This window comes from Mustela erminea, chromosome 9 (assembly GCF_009829155.1).
Source record: "Mustela erminea isolate mMusErm1 chromosome 9, mMusErm1.Pri, whole genome shotgun sequence".
Taxonomy (NCBI): domain Eukaryota; kingdom Metazoa; phylum Chordata; class Mammalia; order Carnivora; family Mustelidae; genus Mustela; species Mustela erminea.
Window position 1 is genome coordinate 19136695 of NC_045622.1, and position 19080 is coordinate 19155774.

Consider the following 19080-nt stretch of genomic DNA (forward strand, 5'->3'; position numbering starts at 1 on the left):
ATTACAGCATCACTTAGTTTCTGGAACCTATTGATTCCTCCAATCAAAGCCCTGAAACTTTGATATTTCTATTAAAAGCCAGAAATTGTTGGATTAGGTTAAAAAATCAAACTCTAGTCTCGTTACTGGAGACACATCTAGATCAGAAGCAGAAATGGCTGAAAAAATTAAAGGGTAGATAAAGGATATATAAGGCGAACATTAACCAACTTTGCTGGATCGTATTGTGGTTTCCAGTTATTATTCACTTTTCTTCTTTCTGTCAAAATATTTTAATGAGGTATAGTTGACACACAATGTTACATTAGTTTCAGGTGTACAATATAGTGATTCAACAAATCTATATATTTTGATATGCTCACCCCAAGTATAGCTACCATCTGTTACCATACAATGTTAACTGAAATTTCAGTTTTATTGTGTTGTGGTTAAAGACTTGTCTGCAGCTTGAATTTGACTTTTCCTCCATAAAATTATATTTGTTTTATTTTTTTAAAGATTTTTTTTATTTATTTGAGAGAGAGAAAGCACACACAGAAGTGGGGGCGAGGGGCAGAGAGAGAGGGAGAAGAAGATTCCCCACTGAGCTAGGAGCCCCCATGGGGCTCGATCCCAGGACCCTGGGGTCATGACCTGAGCTGAAGGCAGATGCTTAACCGACTGAGCTACCCAGGCGCCCTGTATCTGTTTTATACATCATGGATGGAAATAAAGAGGTATTCTCAGGAGAATACCAATGTTAATAAACATATATTAATTATATTTTAAATATTACTAACTGATACTAAATACATACATATATATATATATATATATATATATATATATATATGTATATACTAATTCATAAAATTATGTATAGAATTTCACCTCACTTCAAGAGTCAGGGTAGGGGTGCCTGGGTGGCTCAGTGGGCTAAGGCCTCTGACTTCGGCTCAGGTCATGATCCCAGGGTCCTGGAAACGAGTCCCACATCAGGCTCTCTGCTCAGCAGGGAACCTGCTTCCTCCTCTCTCTCTGCCTGCCTCTCTGCCTACTTGTGATCTCTGCCTGTCAAATAAATAAATAAAATCTTAAAAAAAAATAGTCAGGGTATAAACACATACACAGACATATTATGATTATAAATATGTAAATACATCTTACTAAAGAGCAAATTCATTATAAAGATATTTTTCTTTTTAGGAGCTTCACAAGCGCATTTTTCACTTCCTTGTTCCTCAGACTGTATATCAGGGGATTCAACATGGGAATCACAGTGGTGTAAAATACTGAGGACACTTTCTCCTGGATGAGTGAACTGCTGGAGGCAGGTTTGAGATACATGAACATGAGAGTCCCATAAAATATGAGAACGGCGGTCAAGTGGGAGCTGCAGGTGCTGAAGGCTTTGGACCTGCCCTGGGCAGAGTGGATGTGGAGGATTCTGGAGAGGATGAAGCCATAAGAAATGATGATTGTCAGGCTGGTGGCTACCATGTTAAACCCGCCAATGACAAAGATCAAAAGCTCGTCAATATAAGTGCTTGAACAAGAGAGTTGAATAAGTGGGATAATGTCACAGAAATAATGCTTAATGACGTTTGGGCCACAGAAAGTCAGCCTTAGTATACAACCTCCGTGAATCATGGCGTCCGTTAGTCCTACCGAGAAGGCAGCAGCCACCAACAGAAAACAGGCCCGAGGGGACATGGTGACATGGTAGAGCAGGGGGCTGCAGATGGCTACATAGCGGTCATAGGCCATGGCAGCCAACACGTAGCACTCGGAAATGACAAAAATGCAGAAGAAAAATAGCTGAGTCATGCATCCAGAATAAGAGATAGCTTTATCGCTGCCTAAAAAGTCTGCCAGCATTCTGGGGGTAATAACAGAAGAATAGCACACATCTAAAAAAGACAAACTACTGAGGAAATGGTACATAGGGGTGTGGAGTTGAGAACTCAAGACAATGATTGAGATCATGCCGAGATTTCCCACCACCGTGACTGCATAAATCCCTAGGAAGAGGCAGAAAAGAGGCGCCTGAAGCTCAGGTTGGTCGGTTAGTCCGGAAAGAAGAAATTCAGTCACTGCGGAATGGTTTCTGATGCCCATTCTCTTCTGAGAGATCTGTGGAGATGAGAGAAAAGAGCCAAGTCAGGCAGGCAGAATCCTAGCTTGTCTCCCATTCCCTGTAGTTAAGAAAATGGACAATGAAGGCTATCTTATCTCCTCGGCACCAAGCCCATGCCTCCATTGATGTACAGAGACTTTGACCGCAGGCCCCCCTCCAACCCCCAAAGTCCACATTCCGATAGTATAGGAGGTAAACACCTATTTAACTATAGGTTTTAGGAATTATGAATAAACTTTAGCAATCTCTCCAGTGTCTCAGATTCTTTTAGCCAAGTATGAAACCTTTAACTCTAGAATCAAAGGGAAGACTAAAGACATAGGAGAGGCGATCTAAAGCAAGTCAGCCAAAGATGTTCTTAAATAAAGGGCTGTGGACTGAGAAAAGAAATATTTTTGTTAATGACACATTTGCCGAGGGCTGGGCTGCCTCCAGGATTTCCCACAGAGAAGATGTCCATTGTCAAGGTCGACTGTGGTTTCCACGTCAAGGATTCTGGGGGTGTTCAGAATACTAATTCTAGGGAGATGTTAATAGGTGTGACACGGAATATGTAGCTCATGATTTCAGACACAGAGTTACATACACAAAGTTAAAAATGTTTCTGATCTAAAGGATATTTCAGAATCTCCTAGGGAGCTATATAACATACAATGTTTTCCAAACTTATTTGATGGTAGAGTCCCCCCACCCAACCCACTTTTTAATAAAATGTATTTAGCACTGCTGTGGCTCAGAACCTTCGAAGAAACTATGCTTTCATAGGCGTGTTCTTTCTATTTTTAGTCTAATTGGAAGCTGATTTCCAGGTAGGAAGTTAATTCTTCATACACTTTAGTAAAGCTGAGTGATGGTAGAACAGCAAACCTTTTAGAAAGCAAAGCTGTCATGGAGCCCTGTCTACACACTCGTGTTCACCCACAGTTTATACAGACCCTTGCTCAGACATCTGGTTTAGTATTTTCTTGACCTGCGCTGCCCAGGGCCTACCTGTCTGCCTGGCTCTTGAAGAAGCTGTTCATGTCCTCCTACTTTCAATCTGTTACTATCACAGCAAGACAAGGCCCATTTCCTCTGGCCACTTGCATTCTCAAGGATGCTGGCGCCTCCTCCCTACTTCCCAAGTCAATTGACAACAAAGAGACTTCATAACACTGGACAGCTGTTCTCTAAGAAGGTTTGCAAGCTCTATAGAACACAAGACTTTTGGATCTGCTCTTCTTATCCCATCCTGAGGGATGAAATAGGGGAGCCAGGTGCAAAAGAGAAAATGTCCAATTGCCCTTAGCCTGATGCTGGAATAGTCCAGAATCTTCCTTTCCCTTCATCCCTTACCAATCAGCATACACAGGTATAGTCTAGTCACAGAGACCATACAGGGAAATACCAAAGGATGTTCAAGAAGACACGTATACTCAGTTTTGGCCTTTAATCTCCTCTTATGTATACCTTCAGACTTTCCTGAATGTCTGGCCACGTTTCTAATTCTCCCCCACTTCCCCTAATTCCTGCTGGGCTCTCCATCAAAGTAATGTCTTCTGTCCTGCCCCTGTTCCTAGCTCTGACCTCGGGCCCTGAACCCATCTGCCTTCTGCTGAGGTTAGTTATGATTCTCTCTCCCATATTTCCTGCTTTTCACACATTTCAGTGTTTTAGGTCCTTGCTACTCATTTTGCAGTCCACAGACCCAGCACCAGCACCGTTTGGAAATTTGTAAGATTTGGAAATTTATGCATCATCTCAAACCTAACCCACGCCAGTTGAATCATTGCCAAAATTTTGGCAAGATCCCCACAGGATCTGTGCACACATTATAGTGTGAGAAGGGCTATTTTTGGTTTTTATCTCCTGGAGCTGAAATCACCTTTCTTTGTTCTCATTTCTTCCTCTGGAATTCTGCTTCTTCTCTGTGTCAGAAACCATTATGTGCTCACGTGAAGGGTTTGAAAACAGCTTCTCAAGAATAGGCTTCTTGGATGAAGGATTAAATTGTATTTTTCCTTTCAGTGTTTTAGCACCTGTACATAGACTCAGAGACCTCACAGCAGTGAGAGGTGCATGTCTGAGAGCTTATTACAATAAATTGTATTATGCTTTTGTGTTTGCAGGGAAGAAATGTTATAAAATTATACCCTAATCCACTTAGGAGTGAACAATGCTAGCAGTGTTTACGTATTAGCCTTGCTAACAATGTTAGCAACGGGAGCTAGCAATGCTACCATTGCCCCCCCCCCCAAAATTATCTGCTCTTTCTGACCATCTACTTAATAGTCAGTTCCTAGACTCCAGGGTTGAAACTTTTTATGTTGTGTTTGACTGCTTTCCAAGACGATCTACTACACTGACTCGGACCTGATTCAGATCTCAAATAATTTCAGGAACTCAAAAGTCATCTAGTAGCTTAAAACATGTTTTTAAACAGTTTAATGCACCACACAGTGCTGTTAAAACTATGACAATTGTAATTATTTTACAAAAGTGGTGTCTGGGTCAGCATTGCCCGATAGAAATATATGCAGTCATAGGTGTCATTTGAAATTCCAGAAGTCTATTTTTTTTTAAAGTAAAACAGGGAGTTGAAGTCAATTTTAATACTTCAGTTTATTTAACTTGATACATGTAAAAATTTACTCATTCAACATGTAATGATATAAAAATTCCTGTTTTAAAGATCTATGCATTATGATATAAAAATTCTAACAGATTATCTTTTTTTCGTACAGAGCTTTGAATTCTTAATGTATTTTATACTTACAGCCCTTCTAAAATCAAACTAGCCCTATTTGAGACGCCTAGTAGCCTCATGTGGCTACTGCCTACAGTATTGGACAGCACAGGTCCAGAATTTTTTTTCCTGTCTGACTTCTCCATGGCCCCCTATTAAAGAAAGAAACCATTAGCACAGAGGTGGAAAAAAGAGCACTGAACAAGGAGCCGTAAGATTTAATTCAACCATTGCTTTAAGACTTATGGCGTAATATTTAATTCATAAATTCTCTTAGAGGTTCATATTTTAACCTGTAAAAAAAATAAATACTTGAAAATTGTGCAAATTAAGTAAGACATAAGCGTAAACACATTCTGTGCATTGTAAGATCTCTATAAAAACATTTGTAAAATTTCTATTCTGGATGCTGGTGATTTCACAGATTAATTCACAGATAAGGCACAAGGTTTATTAGGCGGAGGTGAGGGCGCATAGCATAGCTGAGTCCAGAATGAATGCCCATAGCTTCTGCCCTCCATTCCTGAGTCTGAGTGGCCTGCAAACACTGGGACCTCTAGAGCTCCTGTGGCTAATCGGGAGTTGAAGTTAGAATGCGTTTTAATACCTAAACTATACAAACATTATAGTTGTGAAACTCACTTTCCTCCTCTAAAGACTCTTGCCAAGTGCCTCTTCTTTTTCTTATCCTTTTTACTTTAGGAATAGAGATGGGTTAATTGTACCTTTTCATCCTTAAGTATCCAAACAACCACGGCAAAGAGCAGGTTTAAATGAATCTGTGACTTCTAGTCTTAGTTCAAGTGTCGCATGTCTGGAAAAACAAAGACAAGTAATCCTCACGGGTTTCCTATCTCTTGAGGTTTGGAGTATTTGTAGATTCGTAAGAACTGTCCCTGTGCTGTCTTATTATCCACCCTTTACATAAGTAAACTTGGCCATTAAATGTGATCATGTTTCTCGAGGAATGCAACTAGTATGGCCCAATGCTAGGAATTATTTAGATACATATTAAAGCGTGCCTGGGTGGCTCAGTTGGTCAAGTGACTGCCTTCTGCTCAGGTCACGATCCCAGAGTTCCTGGATCGAGTCCCCCAATGGGCTCCCTGCTCAGCGGGAGCCGGATTCTTCCTCTCCCCCCTGCTCTTGCCCTTTCTCACTATCTCTGTCTCTCTCTCTCCAGTAAGTAAGTAAATAAATCTTCAAAAAAAAAAAAAAGAATACATACTAAAGAAATGGGGTAGATCTAAAAAAGATATTATTTTCTCACATGAATTCTTTTAAACTATAGAAGTAGATTTCCAGTCATATATATATATTTTATATATATGCAAAAGATTCATATATATTTATATATATGTAAAAGATTCATTTATTTATTTTATTTTTATTTTTTTTAAAGATTTTGTTTATTTATTTCTTTGACAGACAGAGATCACAAGTAGGCAGAGAGGCAGGCAGAGAGAGAGGAGGAAGCAGGCTCTTTGCGAGCAGAGAGCCCAATGTGGGGCTCGATCCCAGGACTCTGGGATCATGACCTGAGCCGAAGGCAGAGGCTTTAACCCACTGAGCCACCCAGGCGCCCCTCATTTATTTATTTTAGAGAGAGAGAGTAGGGGCAGGGAAGAGGGAGAGATCCTCAAGCAGATTCCCTGTTGAGTGTGGAGCCCTATACGGGGCTCGATCCCAGGAGCCATGTGATCATGACCTGAGCCAAAATCAAGAGTTGGCCACTTAACTGACTGAGCCACCCAGGTGACCCAAATATGAGGTCTTTTTATTTTTTAATTTAAAACATTTTTTAAGGTTTTTATTTAAATTCCAGTTACTTAATATAAAGTGTAATATTAGTTTCAGGTGTATAATAGAGTGATTCAACACTGCCATACAATATAGATTAGGCACTCTGAAGGAGGGTTTGACACGAATCCCTTCAGAATTTTGCAGTCTAGCGAGAACAACAGTATTGCTCAACACACGACTTGCCCTGACAGAGTAGTGAGTGAGAAGCACCATATCCAGCACTCTACGTGATAAGCAGTAGGTAAGGTTTGAGCTCAGAGAAGGAACAAAGCACTACTGTCTATGTGTTAAAGATCATTTTTATGGAAGGGTAGGTTTTAGACAGCACCTTCAAAGGAGGAGAGAATTTGCTTAAGCTGAGTGGATACAAAAGGAGGTTCAAAGTAGACATTGCTTTTGCTGAGTCAATTTTGACTTACCCACATTATAAGGAAGAATACCAGATAATCTGAACATTTCTTTTTGGTTTTGGATTCTATTTTTTTCATTTGTATTTTGTAGTCAGAGACCTCCACATATTTGTATAACAAATTACAAATAGCTTTTTCTTTAAAAGATTTTATTGCAGGGCACGGGGTGGCTCAGTTGGTTAAGCAACTGCTTTTGGCTCAGGTCATGATCCTGGAGTCCCACTCATGCTTTTTCTCGCTTCCAAATAAATAAATAAATAAATAAATAAATAAAATCTTTAAAAAAGATTTTATTGCTTTGAAATAGAACATGGAGTTCAAGAAGTCACACAGAGATATAAGTGTAAAGACAGAGAATGATTTGGATGCAATTCTCTTCTTCTTTTTCTCAATTTCCTATACTCAAAGACTAAGACTAAGATTCAGGGTGCTGTCACAAGGCAGAGAAATGAGAAAATTATAAAGTGAGGTGAGTTAGTATAAAGCCAGGACACTAGAGGTGGCTTTGTTATTTTTTTGTTTTTGTGGCTGTATTTTTTTTTCCTTTTGCTTTTAACACCATTTAAGCTAGAGCCTTTTAAAAATGATTTAAAAGAAAAGGGGCACCTGGGTGGCTCAGGTCATGATCCCAGGGTCCTGGGATCGAGCTCCACATCGGGCTCTCCCCTCGGCGGGAAGCCTGCTTCTCCCTCTCTCACTCCCTCTGCTTGTGTTCCCTCTCTCTCTGTGTCTCTCTCTGTCAAATAAATAAATAAAATCTTAAAAAAATAAAATGATCAAAAAAACCCATTTTATTTCACTTTTTTGTTAGAGAGACAGTGTGTATGTGAATGGGGGGGGTGGAGGCGCAGATGGAGAGAGAGGGGATCCCAAGCAGCCTCCACACTCAGGCAGAGCCCTCCGTGGGGCTCAATCTCATAACTCTGAGATCAAGACCTGAGCTGAAATCAAGAGCTGGTTGCTTAACCAACTGGAGCCACCCAGGCACCCCAAAGCTAGAGCCTTATGAGGCTTTTAGTTAGGGCTCTTTGGTTTGGGCAGAACCTCAGGACCCACACACAGCCTCATATACCCATGTTGTCACTCTCGTCAGTACTGGAAACACCTTGATCCACTCAGGAGAGTCCCTGCCCCACCACTTCCTAACCATGCCCGGCAGCTGCCACCAAGCATTGCTAGCTGTAAGGGAGTCAAGGTCAATGGGGTGAAGACAGATTTTTACATTTTGTCTGCATGTTGTACTTTGCTAGCTGTCAATCCAAGTGATGCTAATGGTGCCGCAATGTCTCACAGAGGTTTCTACTAAAATTCGATTTTTGGTTTTTGTTCCCTCCAATATTATGAAAATGCAAAGGGATATGGCCCAGAGTCAAATCTCATGATGGCTCTGTACTATTCTTGGATTTTATACATCTCTGAGGGTGGATATATTTTACCTTACTGGGTTGAACTCATCAAACCAAGTTCCTGCTTCTTCATTTGAATTCTTCAAGAACTCTTGGTCTTAATGTAAATGGAAACTTGAAGATGGCCCCCATTATATCATCTTATGTGTCCAGATGTGTCTGCACTGCTTGCTGCCCAAAGACATACCATGTAAGCACACACACAGACACACAACATATGTGTGTGTGTGTACACACACACAAGCACACGCACTCGAGGTGAAGAAAAGGTAAACAGATTTGATATGTGCTGAGTACTGCTCCAGACATTTGGTAAACATCTCATTTGCTAGCAGTAACTGCTCAATGTGGGAAATGTGGAGCTCCATTTCACCCTTGGGACCATGAAGCTCAGAGTGATTGCGAAATGAGCTCAAGGTCACACAGCTGGTGAAGTGGTGGGTCCATAAGCAGCAAATTTGCAAAGCCTCATCCCAGAGCCTGTGTCTTGTTGCCCCAAGAGCAAAGCAAGCAAGAAGGTGGCTGTTTATATTTGGAGTGAGACGAAAAGAACTCTAAGTGTCTCCTAGGGGATTTAGCACACATCATTAAGCTTGAAAAGCAAACCTATCTGGAGCAAATATTTCTCTAGTAATAAAGCTGGTGTATTTAGCTAGAAAAATATCTGCTAATCTCTTTTATCACTGACCTCTTCAGTAAATGCACCAGACTCATATTCTGGATAGATATTCAGGAGAATCGTGAAAAGAAGACCCGAAAGTAAAGCCCCTCTCATTTTAGGATCCCTGGACTTGTGGGTTTCTTCTTGTCCATCTCAAAGACCCTGATCACCATGGAAAGGGTCTGAAGGGATAAGAATACATCCAAAGACAAGGTACTACAACATTTCCAGGCAGTCAGGCCTATGATTCCAAGAGATTCTTAAGGTTTGTGTGCCAAAATTCTTTCACGGCACCTGGCCCAAGTTGGTCCCACCCCCTACAGTTCTGATTCCATAAATATGGGGTCAAAAAAAAGAATCTTCAATTTCAGTAAGCATTCCAGAGGGATACAGAATCAAGAAATCTTGGGCTAGCATGCGGAAAAATGTCATCACGTAGTTCTGTACTTCAGGGAATCCTGAAAGCCCAGGCCCAACCTCAGGAGGACATCCTGATGAAGAAGAGAATCGGGAAGCCACGTGACAGGAGAAATCATCTGAATGGAAGTTTCCACACAGGCCATGAGCCTATGTGGTGTTGATGCTATCTTCTCGTCAATGCCACAATCACCACTATCCCCGGGGCAATGGGTGGAAGGGGAATTTCCAATTTTATGTATATGCCCCAGGGTTTCTTGTGGGTTCTTTCTGCCTTTCGTTTCAGGAAGATGTCAGGAATAGCTGTTTCAGCCCCAGGGGTATGATGCAGTGCCACCTTGAATAGTACATTTTGATCCTCCAGCAGGAATCAGACAAGCCTGGTCTCAGTAGTGAGGTGAGGTCTGTTAGCATATGGTCCCTCAATCCCAGACTGGAGTGTTGCTAGTGGAGTACAGGGAGGTAGGCACCTTTCCCTTTAAAGGGAAGGAAAACTCTTTATCCGGTTGAGAGTCCCAGAACAGTACTGTTAAAAAAATCGCCCATGAATTCCCAGCCCTGTTAGACAGAGGCTCACAATGCTCTCATTCTTGAAATTATTGTTTGGATCATGGAGGTCCCTAATCAAGCTAATAAGTGACCTAGATGCTGATTTAGATGAATAGCATCCCATTTTCCTTTATGGTCTCTGGAGTTCATTTTGTTTAGGGAAAGTTTTAATTGCCCCAGATGGGACTATGTTCAATTATTCATAAGTGAATCTTGTAATCACGAGTGTGACAATATTATAGTTTCTACTTTCCCCAGTGCCTTCAGGTGAGAGAACATTTGTGCATATGTTTACTGTCCCCAATGGATTCCAGTTTTTAACATTATAACTGGCCTTTCCTTGGCTCTCTGTCTCAGGAGTGACAGGATTTGTGATCTGTGCTGTGTGCTTCTTTTGTGGACCCTTCTAATTTGATGGCTAATGTGTGCATGGAGTGGATATTCAGAGAAAGAGAAAGAAAACACACATGGGCTTCTCATCTTGAAGATTTTTAAAGATCTCTTCCCGTTGTTTACTAGCTGTTATGTGACCTTTGGTCAGGTTATCTATATAAGGTTTCTTATTGATAAGTTACATATAATTCTAACATGTTCTACCTGAATTTTAACATTTTTTTGAAGGTCAAATAAGAAATACACAGGAATGTTTTACAAAATAAAAAGATATTATACTAATGTGTCTATTGAGTATTTTGGGAGGAGGAAGGAAGGCAGGAAAGACACAGTGAGGGAATCAGCTGCGTGATCTGTGAATTCCTCTGATTCCAGCCATTTTTCCAAGATGGCTGCCAGTATAATCCATGAAAACCAACTATTAGAGGAAAATGGGATCGCATACTTTTGTATATCAACACAGTGAACTATTGTGTGTTCTTTTAAATTGTCATTTTAAGGAGTTTCTAAATGCTCACGCTATTCATTATGTATACTACATTTTTATTTTTTTACGTATAGTACATTTTGATTGCAGCCATGTAGAATCACGTCCAACATGCATCATGGTAACCAGAAACTGGAAGGTAATAAGCAAAAGGAAATTAGTTGTTGTGGTAGGAGAGTATCACTTATGGCTTTTTTCCCTAAATATTCTTTCACGTGTTACTCTCTTCTTTTTTGATATTGGTTTTTTCTCTTCTTTTTAATAATAGTTCAAAATGCTTTGTTCCTCACAATTTTGATCTTTGCCTTTTAAAAAATATTTATTTATTTAACTGAGAGAGAGAGAGGGAGTGAGCAGGGGTAGGGTGAGGGGCAGAAGAAGAAGAGAGAATCCTGAAGCAGACTCCCTGCCGAGTGTGAAGCCCAATATAGGGCTGGAGCCCAGGACCCTGAAATCATGGCCTGAGCCAAAGTCAAGAGTTGGCCACTTAACCAACTGAGCCATGCAGGGGCCCCTATTTTGCCTTTTTTAAGAAACAAAGATATTTTCTAATTTTGTCTGTTTCTAAGTCATTAGCGACTACAAAGTTTTGCTTTTCCAAGATCTCTGTCTGTAACTTGCTCTTGCAGTTAGAGAGGTAGAAAGGAACCCCACATCATGTAATTCACATCTGCGGTTAGAGAGGATTCTATCACCATTGGGTCTCTCTACTACATGTCATCTGCAGCAACAGCCTGCAGAAGAAAGCCCAGAGATTCTCTCCCCTCAAGAGAACCAAATGGTGGCAAAAAAAATCACAGCAAAGGGGTTGAGATGGAGGAGGGCCTTGGTTGTATTCATATCAAAGAGAACAAAGGTGTGAATGCTTCTGGAGGTCATGAAGGGAACTTCCTTCATGAGCTATAATACGAAAAGAGAAATAAGGAAAAAGCCTAAAGTTGTGAATAAATTAAAAATAATGTTTTCAAATGGATAAATACACAAAGAGGTTTTGAAATGTTGAATGAAAATGATAACCCTCTAATAAACTAGATAAGAGGAGGTGGGGAGGGAGAGGGGAGGAAGAAAATGTAGAAGGGGGAAAAATCAATCCTTTTTGTGACACAAACAAATATTTAAAGATGAAATTGTCTTGGATTATTTCAGAATAATTCAGGGAACGGCCACTGAAGCTGGATGTAGGATATGTGGGCATCATTGTATTATTCTCTAATTTTTCTAAAATTGCATATTATCCTCTTGAAACTACAATTCTACTTTCCTTTTTCCCTTTTTGTTATTGATGTCATCTAGTTGCCATTAAAAAACAAAACAACAACAAAAACTCTCTCTCCTCTACTTCCACTCCTGCCCTCATTCTACTGAAAATGCTAGGACCCAAACCACCAAAGGACATTCTGATTACCAATAAAAGGACATATGCTCAGCTTGTACCAAACCTGATTTCCTTACAGCATGAGGTATCATTGCCCAATGTCTTCTTAAAACTCTAGCTTCTTTTTAATTACTCACCAACATTTATATTTCTCTGACTCATCCTCTTTGCTTTTTCTTGTAAAAGCTAATGCTATCCAGAATTCTCTTTTTTAAAAGGATTTTTAAAAAAAAGTTATTTATGTATTTGAAAGAGAGAGAGAGAGAAGCGAGTGAGAGAGAGTATGAGTGGGGAAAAGGGGCAGAGGGAAAGGGTGAAGCAGACTTCCTGCTGAACAGGGAGCCAGATGTGGGATTCGGTCCCAGGGCCCCAGGATCATGACCTGAGCTGAAAGCAGGCACTTAACCCACTAATCCATCCAGGTGCCTCTCTCCAGAATTTTCTTCTCTACTTCTTGTCATATCCTTACACGGGGATATGCACATCTATGTTTCAACTGCCATCCCCAGGCTGATAACCCCTAATGCATCAGCAAGTTCCAGAACTAAATTCCATCTATCATATGGGCTGTAGGTACCTTAAACTGAACCGAAACCAGTATTTTACTTACTAGCTTCTTCCTCACCAGGCTTGTGCTTCTGTGACCATATTTTATATCTTACTTAATGGCATCATGGACTACTGTTCTCCAAAGCTGGAAACATGGTTCCTTCTTAGACCTGTCTCTCACGAATCCCTCACATCCCACCAGGTTCTCTAATCTGGCTACCTCTTCATATTCTTGTGCCATTATCTCTTAAAGTTTAAAAGAGACATAAATCTTTTGGCCCCGAATCCTACTCTTAGGGACCAATTGCATAGGTATAAAATCATCACCATATAAGAATGTAATAATATAAATTGTCATGGCTATAACCCTCTTGGTCCCTCCACTACACTAGTCCTCAAGCATCAAAGGTCAAACCGATAGGTGATTCCACAGCAGTTGGCAGCTCTCAGAGCAAGTTGGCTCTGATACAGGAGAGGACAAGAGTGGGATCTCATTCCCATGACTACCAGAAGGGACGGCCCCTGAGGCCTGCAGTTTCTGAGAGGAAAGGAATTGTCCTGGACAGAGAAGGGAGATACTAGCCCAGGGACAGGCTACATTCTATAGCAAACTACGCTCTCTTGCTCCATCTGAGATGACTCCGGAAAGCTGCTCCCGATCCGGAGCTCCTGGTGGCTCCGGTCAGCTCAAGTTTCTTTGGTTGCAACGACATCCCAGTTCAACTTCTGTCCAAACCCGCTTGCCTCAGACACTGGCAGGTGTGACTGCTGGACATGCTCCCCAATAAACTCTCCACATACAATTCCTACCTCAGAGTCACTGTCCCAGGGAGTCCAAGTGAATACCGTGGTAATTGCTTCCGTATCATTTGTCATGTGCTGAGAACTCTTTTGAAGTGCTTACCTCTCTGAACTCATGTAGTCTTTACAAAATTCTTATGTAGTAGGAAGCATTATTATCTGTAAGATCACAAAGCTGCTCAGTGGCAGAGCCAGGATGGAAAGCCAGGACTGTGAGGCTCTTTTTTTTCTTTTCTTTTCTTTCTTTTTTTTAGAGAGGAGAGAAAGAGAATGTGAGCAGAGGAGCAGAAGGAGAGGAAGAATCTCAAGCAGACCCCCCACTGAGCACTGAGCCCCACTTGGGGCTCAATCTCACTATCGTGAGATCATGACCTGAGCTGAAATCAAGAGTCGGCCACTCAATCCACTGAGTCACCCAGGCGCCCCTTGAATCCATTCTCTTAATTACAAAGTCTCCTTTGTAAGATTAAAGATATTGAACATTGTTCTAAAAAGTTTTTTTTTTTAAAGATATTACTTATTTATTTGACAGACAGAGATCACAAGTAGGCAGAGAGGCAGGCAGAGAGAGAGGGGGAAGCAGGCTCCCCGCCGAGTAGAGAGCCTGATGCGGGGCTCCATCCAGGACCCTGAGATCATGACCTGAGCCAAAGGCAGAGGCTTTAACTCTCTAAGCCACCCAGGCATCCCTAAAAAGTTTTTAAAATACAATATACCAAGATATGTAAAGAGGTTTAGAAGAAAGACCGCACAGCATGTTTGATGCAATGAAAGAAATCCAGTTTGGCCCATGGAAAGGGGTCTGCAATAAGGTCAAAGAAATAGGCAGAAAGAGGCTGTTAGATAGGACTTTCATCTTAGTCCAGTAAAAGGCTTTTCTGGGGGTTTTACTATAAGTCCTCTGACTCTGCGCTTACTGCATACCATGGTTGCCTATTCAAGGAATAAGTATATGTTTTCTCTGCTGAGTTACAAAGGCAACTGTCAAAAAATAATAGTCTGTGCCTTATAAATGATACTGGACTGCAATGCTTCAGTGTATGAAGCCATTTTCTGTGGCTTCAAGGCGCTGGTCCATTTCCCAGGTGCCTGCCTAACTCACCTTCTTTAGGCTCTCCAAATGAGGACACAAGTGTCTCCAAAACGTCCTAAATTTTGAGAGGTCATGCCCTTTGGTGCGGCTAGCTGGCCGACTCCTCCTTCAATCATCTTGAATTCCTTCTGCTCTTACTGACCCCTCACTTTAAAATTGGACCTCTTCGGTCAGGCATGTTTAACTTCTTTCAAGGCCTCTAGTTATCACTGTGTCTGGCAGCTCTAATATGTGATATTATATCTCCCTCTATAAAGGGTAACTCTCTCAGGACCTGTAGTCCCCTTGGTCTTTCCACTGTGCTAGTCACCAGGGTCAAGGGTCAAGCTAAGAGATAATTCCATGGCAGTTGGCAACCCTGACAGCAGGCCGGCCCAGATATATGAGAAGTGGGGAGTGGGATTTATCATCTCTGTTCTGTAGATGACATCAGCCCCGCCATGTCCAATGCCTCTGCAATCATTGAGAATTTAGACTTTGCTTGTCCTCCTGTGAAGAAATAATCGAATCAGAGAAGAGTCATGTGAGATACTGGTGGTGGTCTCAGCTTGAAAACCCTCTCACAATGGTGAATGTCTCATTCAGAAATATCCAGGCCATGAACGTGATGTTCTCCTCCTGGGCCTTAGTGTTCGTAGCAATAGGAGTCCTTACAGAAGAATGGGTTGAACTGACACTGGAAACAAAGAAAAATACAATAAGGCACAGCCCCTGGATATGTTGCACCACTCTTTGGCCAGAAGGTCAGAACGACACTATGGAAAGAGATGGGGGGAGAGGGAGGGTTCCTTTTTCCTTGATTTCTACTTATCTCACCAGCTTACTCTCTGTTCTCTGGGGCAACTTCTGCGGGCTGCCCTGCTCCCAGTTCCATAATCAATGGTCAAGGCTGACTCCCAAATCTCACCATTCTGCGTATTTTGGGGAAAAGTTTAGAAGCGCCTAGACTTAATTGCTGGACATCTGAGAAGTGTTGGCAGTAGCCCTAGGGTAGTCAGTGCACCTAGAACAGGAGGCCATAAAAGAAAGGTAATTGGCAACAAGGAAATATCTTGTATTAGCACTAGAGGGCAGGATGAATTGTATTGAATGAGAAATCTGAGAAAAGAAAAGGAGAAGAGGAGGCTTATAGAGACGCTAAGATAGCAGTTTCCTCTGGTTCTCGCTCCCATTCAGCTTCAGGCTCCCTGCCTCTTTTTTCTTTCCCCTTGCCCCTCTTTATTATTTAATCAGATCTTTTTACCCCAATTCAATTTTTACCTAGAGATTTGTGTGGTCCTCAGGTGGAAATGAGCCTAGAAGAAATCTCTGTCCTTTCAACACAGCTTCTGCTTTCCAACAGATGGCCTGGAAGTGGTCAGGATCATGATGATTTTGGTTCTCAACCTTTCCCTCTTCCATAACTTGCTCCTGGGTTTGGAAGTCACTTATTTGATTCCTTCAACTAAACGTATCCTCTTCATCACTGCCTTCCTCAGCTTCCTCACAGGTAACTTCCTGGTTCCCTTGACGCAGGCTTGGAGACCAACTTCATTTATGGGTCCGGGCTGCAGCCTTCCTAGTTCTCTGGCTCAGAGATTGAGCCTCTGAATTGGAACGACCACTTATGGAGACTGGTTTTGGATAAGGTGCTGGTGTACAGGGTGGAGGCTTGGAAGTCAGGCGTATCTTGGGTTAAAGGCTTGAGTAGAAGAGCCCAAGTTCCTCAGAAGGGACTTTTTTTTCCTTGTGTCTGGACAAAAGGTATCCTCCTGTTCTGTGCACTCGTCCTGTATCATCAAAAGCTCAGGCAAGGTCAATCCGTGTACTACTCTAGTTACAAAATCAGCTGGATCATTGTCACTGGCTACTTAAGCGTTTGCCTCTTTATGGCCTCTGGTGAGTATATTCAGGGCCCCTGATGGGTGATAAGAACCGATCAATCTCTGATAGAGAGGAAAAAAGGATGGGGAAGGGGCATAGGGAAAAGGTGCTAACCCTTGAGTATTAAATGACCAAGGTTTAAGTGGACTCACTCTCTGAGGGCAGCTCCTCCAAGGGTAGAACTGGAGATGAGGGCTGTGTGATATGTTCAGTAAGCTTGCTCCAAGGGCAGCTCTCACGTCTGCCATTTCTACTGTCTTTCACCCCCTTCCCACTTCCGGGCAGAGAGAGCCAGTAAAGTCATGACTAAGGAGAATGGCTGATACCGAATGTTTACTACTGTGAAGAGGGACAGGGTGCCCTGGGAGTCCAGGGTGGTGCCGAGGCACTCTGAGGTCAGAAACAAGCAATTCCTGATGTTAAATGACCACATGCCAACACTGGAGACCCTCCTTTTCTTAAAAAGTCTTTAAAATTTTTTTTGGAATTGCACTTACAAACTCAGAAGCAAGAGTCTTCAGTCTTTGGTGCTCTGGACATGCGCAGCATTTAAGCTATCTTGCATATGCGTCTCCTCTCTGCCGCTAACACCTCCCTCTCCCCCACGGTTTGGTTTGGGGCGGCTCAGAGGGACCCACTGGGCTCTGGGTAGGGGCCTCTCTGCTGGCAACAGAGGGAACGTTTCTGTGACTCTTCATTGTTCATTTCCTTCTCCTGGCTTCTCTTTTCCCCAGGAACCATGTCTTTGCTAGAGTGCAAGCAGTCCACCAAGATTTGTGCCTGCGTAACCCTCTTCCCTACCCCTCAGAGACAAAGTCGGGACGCAGAGGAGTCGGAGGGTTCTGTTGTTTCTTCACCAAAGGCAGCCATGCCTCGTAGTATTGTTCACACAAGGGAAGATTCTCCAGACAGACCACAATTCCAACTGCGCCGTGTAACCTGGGCTCTATGATTTGACATTCGATCTTTCATTACATACACATCGTAATGGAAACCGCTTTGCCTAATGCGCTGTGTGTCTCTACAGCCGTATTGTCTTTGTTCGGCATTATTTAATGACTGTGCCTGGGTTGGTGTCTGTAAGAAGATCCAAAGGGTGACTTTTTTTTTTTTTTTTTAAATCCTGGCCTGCCGAACAAATAGTTTCTATTTGTTCTCGCCATTTAAGAACATGTGTTAGTCACACAATAAATATTATCTTATAACAAATACTTGCCTTATTGTTAACTATATACACCACAAAGATTTAAATAACATAGAATACCTTTTTTACTTTAATTTTGCTGTGAAATATTTCATTCAGAACGCAAAACAGTATGATAAATGCCTGTGCACACATCATTCAACTTTATGAAATTATAACTTTATGTCTTATTTGCTTTAGATGTTTTCAAATTAAATTTATAGATAAAGTGATATTCAGCTAAAAATTTCCCTAATCTCATTTCCCTCCCTTGTTTCTTTTCACAAAATAATTTTAATGATGCATTCCTAATCACTTTACATTCATGTTGTCATTTTTACAACTTTATGCCTCCTTAAAAATGACATAGATTAGCTTTCCAAGTGCTCAAAGATTTATTAAAAGACTGTACAGATCATTTTTCTGCAACTTGGTTTTTCTTTTTTTAAGATTTTATTTTTTTGATAGAGAGAGATCACAAGTAGGCAGAGAGGCAGCAGAAAGAAAGAGAGAAAGAGAAGGAGGCTCCCCACTGAGCAAAGGGCTCACTCAATAGGAGGCTTGATCCCAGGACCCTGATGAGATCATGGCCTGAGCTGAAGGCAGCGGCTTAACCCACTGAGTCACTCAGGCACCTCTGCAACTTGTTTTTTTTCCCCACTCACTACGCGTATGGTTTTGTGATTCATTCAGCTTTGTTCTACTTTGTTCACTGAAACTACAGTTAAGCTTTTAACTAACTTACAGTTAAGTTGATGAAAATCTAGTTGTTTTCTTTTATTCTGCTATAGTGCTGCTATAAATGTTCTTATACACAGCTGTCTATGAGCTCGACTTTCTCTAGGGTATTTATCTGGGACTGGAAGAGTTGGATCAGAAAGTGTCTTCATTTTCAAGTTACCTAAATGTTGACAGAATGATGTAAAAAATGGCTGTTACAATTCATACTTCTGTCAGCAGTGTATGAGTGTTCTATTCTCTTTGTGCCTTGCCAACACTTGGGTTTAATCAGTCTTTTTATTTTTAATCTCCTCTTGAACGATTGCTGAGTCTGCTCACCTTCTCATTTCATTATTGAGCTTCAGGATTTCCTCTTCTGTGAATTGCTGTTTGATCATTTTTTGAAACAAATTGTCTATTTCTTATCTATTTGTAGTTCTTATACATTGGAAACTAATACTAAGTGGTGGTGTCTTGGGTCTTATGTCTTTTTGTTTTGCAGAGGTATTCAGATGAAATGTAATACAAT

At 41.5% G+C, this 19080-nt stretch overlaps 2 protein-coding genes across 5 annotated transcripts; one reads left to right on the forward strand and one right to left on the reverse strand.

Annotated features, from left to right (window-relative positions):
* Nucleotides 1-1161: 1161 nt before the first annotated feature.
* LOC116599268 (olfactory receptor 8D4) lies at nt 1162-15080 on the reverse strand. 3 transcript variants are annotated; one of them, XM_032359055.1, is made up of 2 exons: nt 14795-14803; nt 1162-2112 (listed from the first exon to the last, which is right to left on the reverse strand). In XM_032359055.1, the coding sequence occupies exon 2, from the start codon at nt 2095-2097 to the stop codon at nt 1162-1164; it is 936 nt and encodes a 311-aa protein (XP_032214946.1). In that variant the 5' UTR covers nt 2098-2112; nt 14795-14803. The 3 variants fall into 3 exon arrangements, 2 of the variants coding, with proteins under 2 accessions (XP_032214946.1, XP_032214945.1); XM_032359054.1 differs by lacking the exon at nt 14795-14803 and adding an exon at nt 5567-5610; XR_004289299.1 differs by lacking the exon at nt 1162-2112 and adding an exon at nt 11041-11099 and having other exon boundaries at nt 14795-15080.
* A 62-nt stretch (nt 15081-15142) lies between these two features.
* TMEM225 (transmembrane protein 225) lies at nt 15143-17957 on the forward strand. 2 transcript variants are annotated; one of them, XM_032359056.1, is made up of 4 exons: nt 15143-15528; nt 16128-16274; nt 16529-16663; nt 17383-17957. In XM_032359056.1, the coding sequence occupies exons 1-4, from the start codon at nt 15351-15353 to the stop codon at nt 17598-17600; spliced, it is 678 nt and encodes a 225-aa protein (XP_032214947.1). In that variant the 5' UTR covers nt 15143-15350; the 3' UTR covers nt 17601-17957. The 2 variants fall into 2 exon arrangements, with proteins under 2 accessions (XP_032214947.1, XP_032214948.1); XM_032359057.1 differs by having other exon boundaries at nt 15406-15528; nt 16111-16274.
* The last annotated feature ends 1123 nt before the right edge of the window (nt 17958-19080 follow it).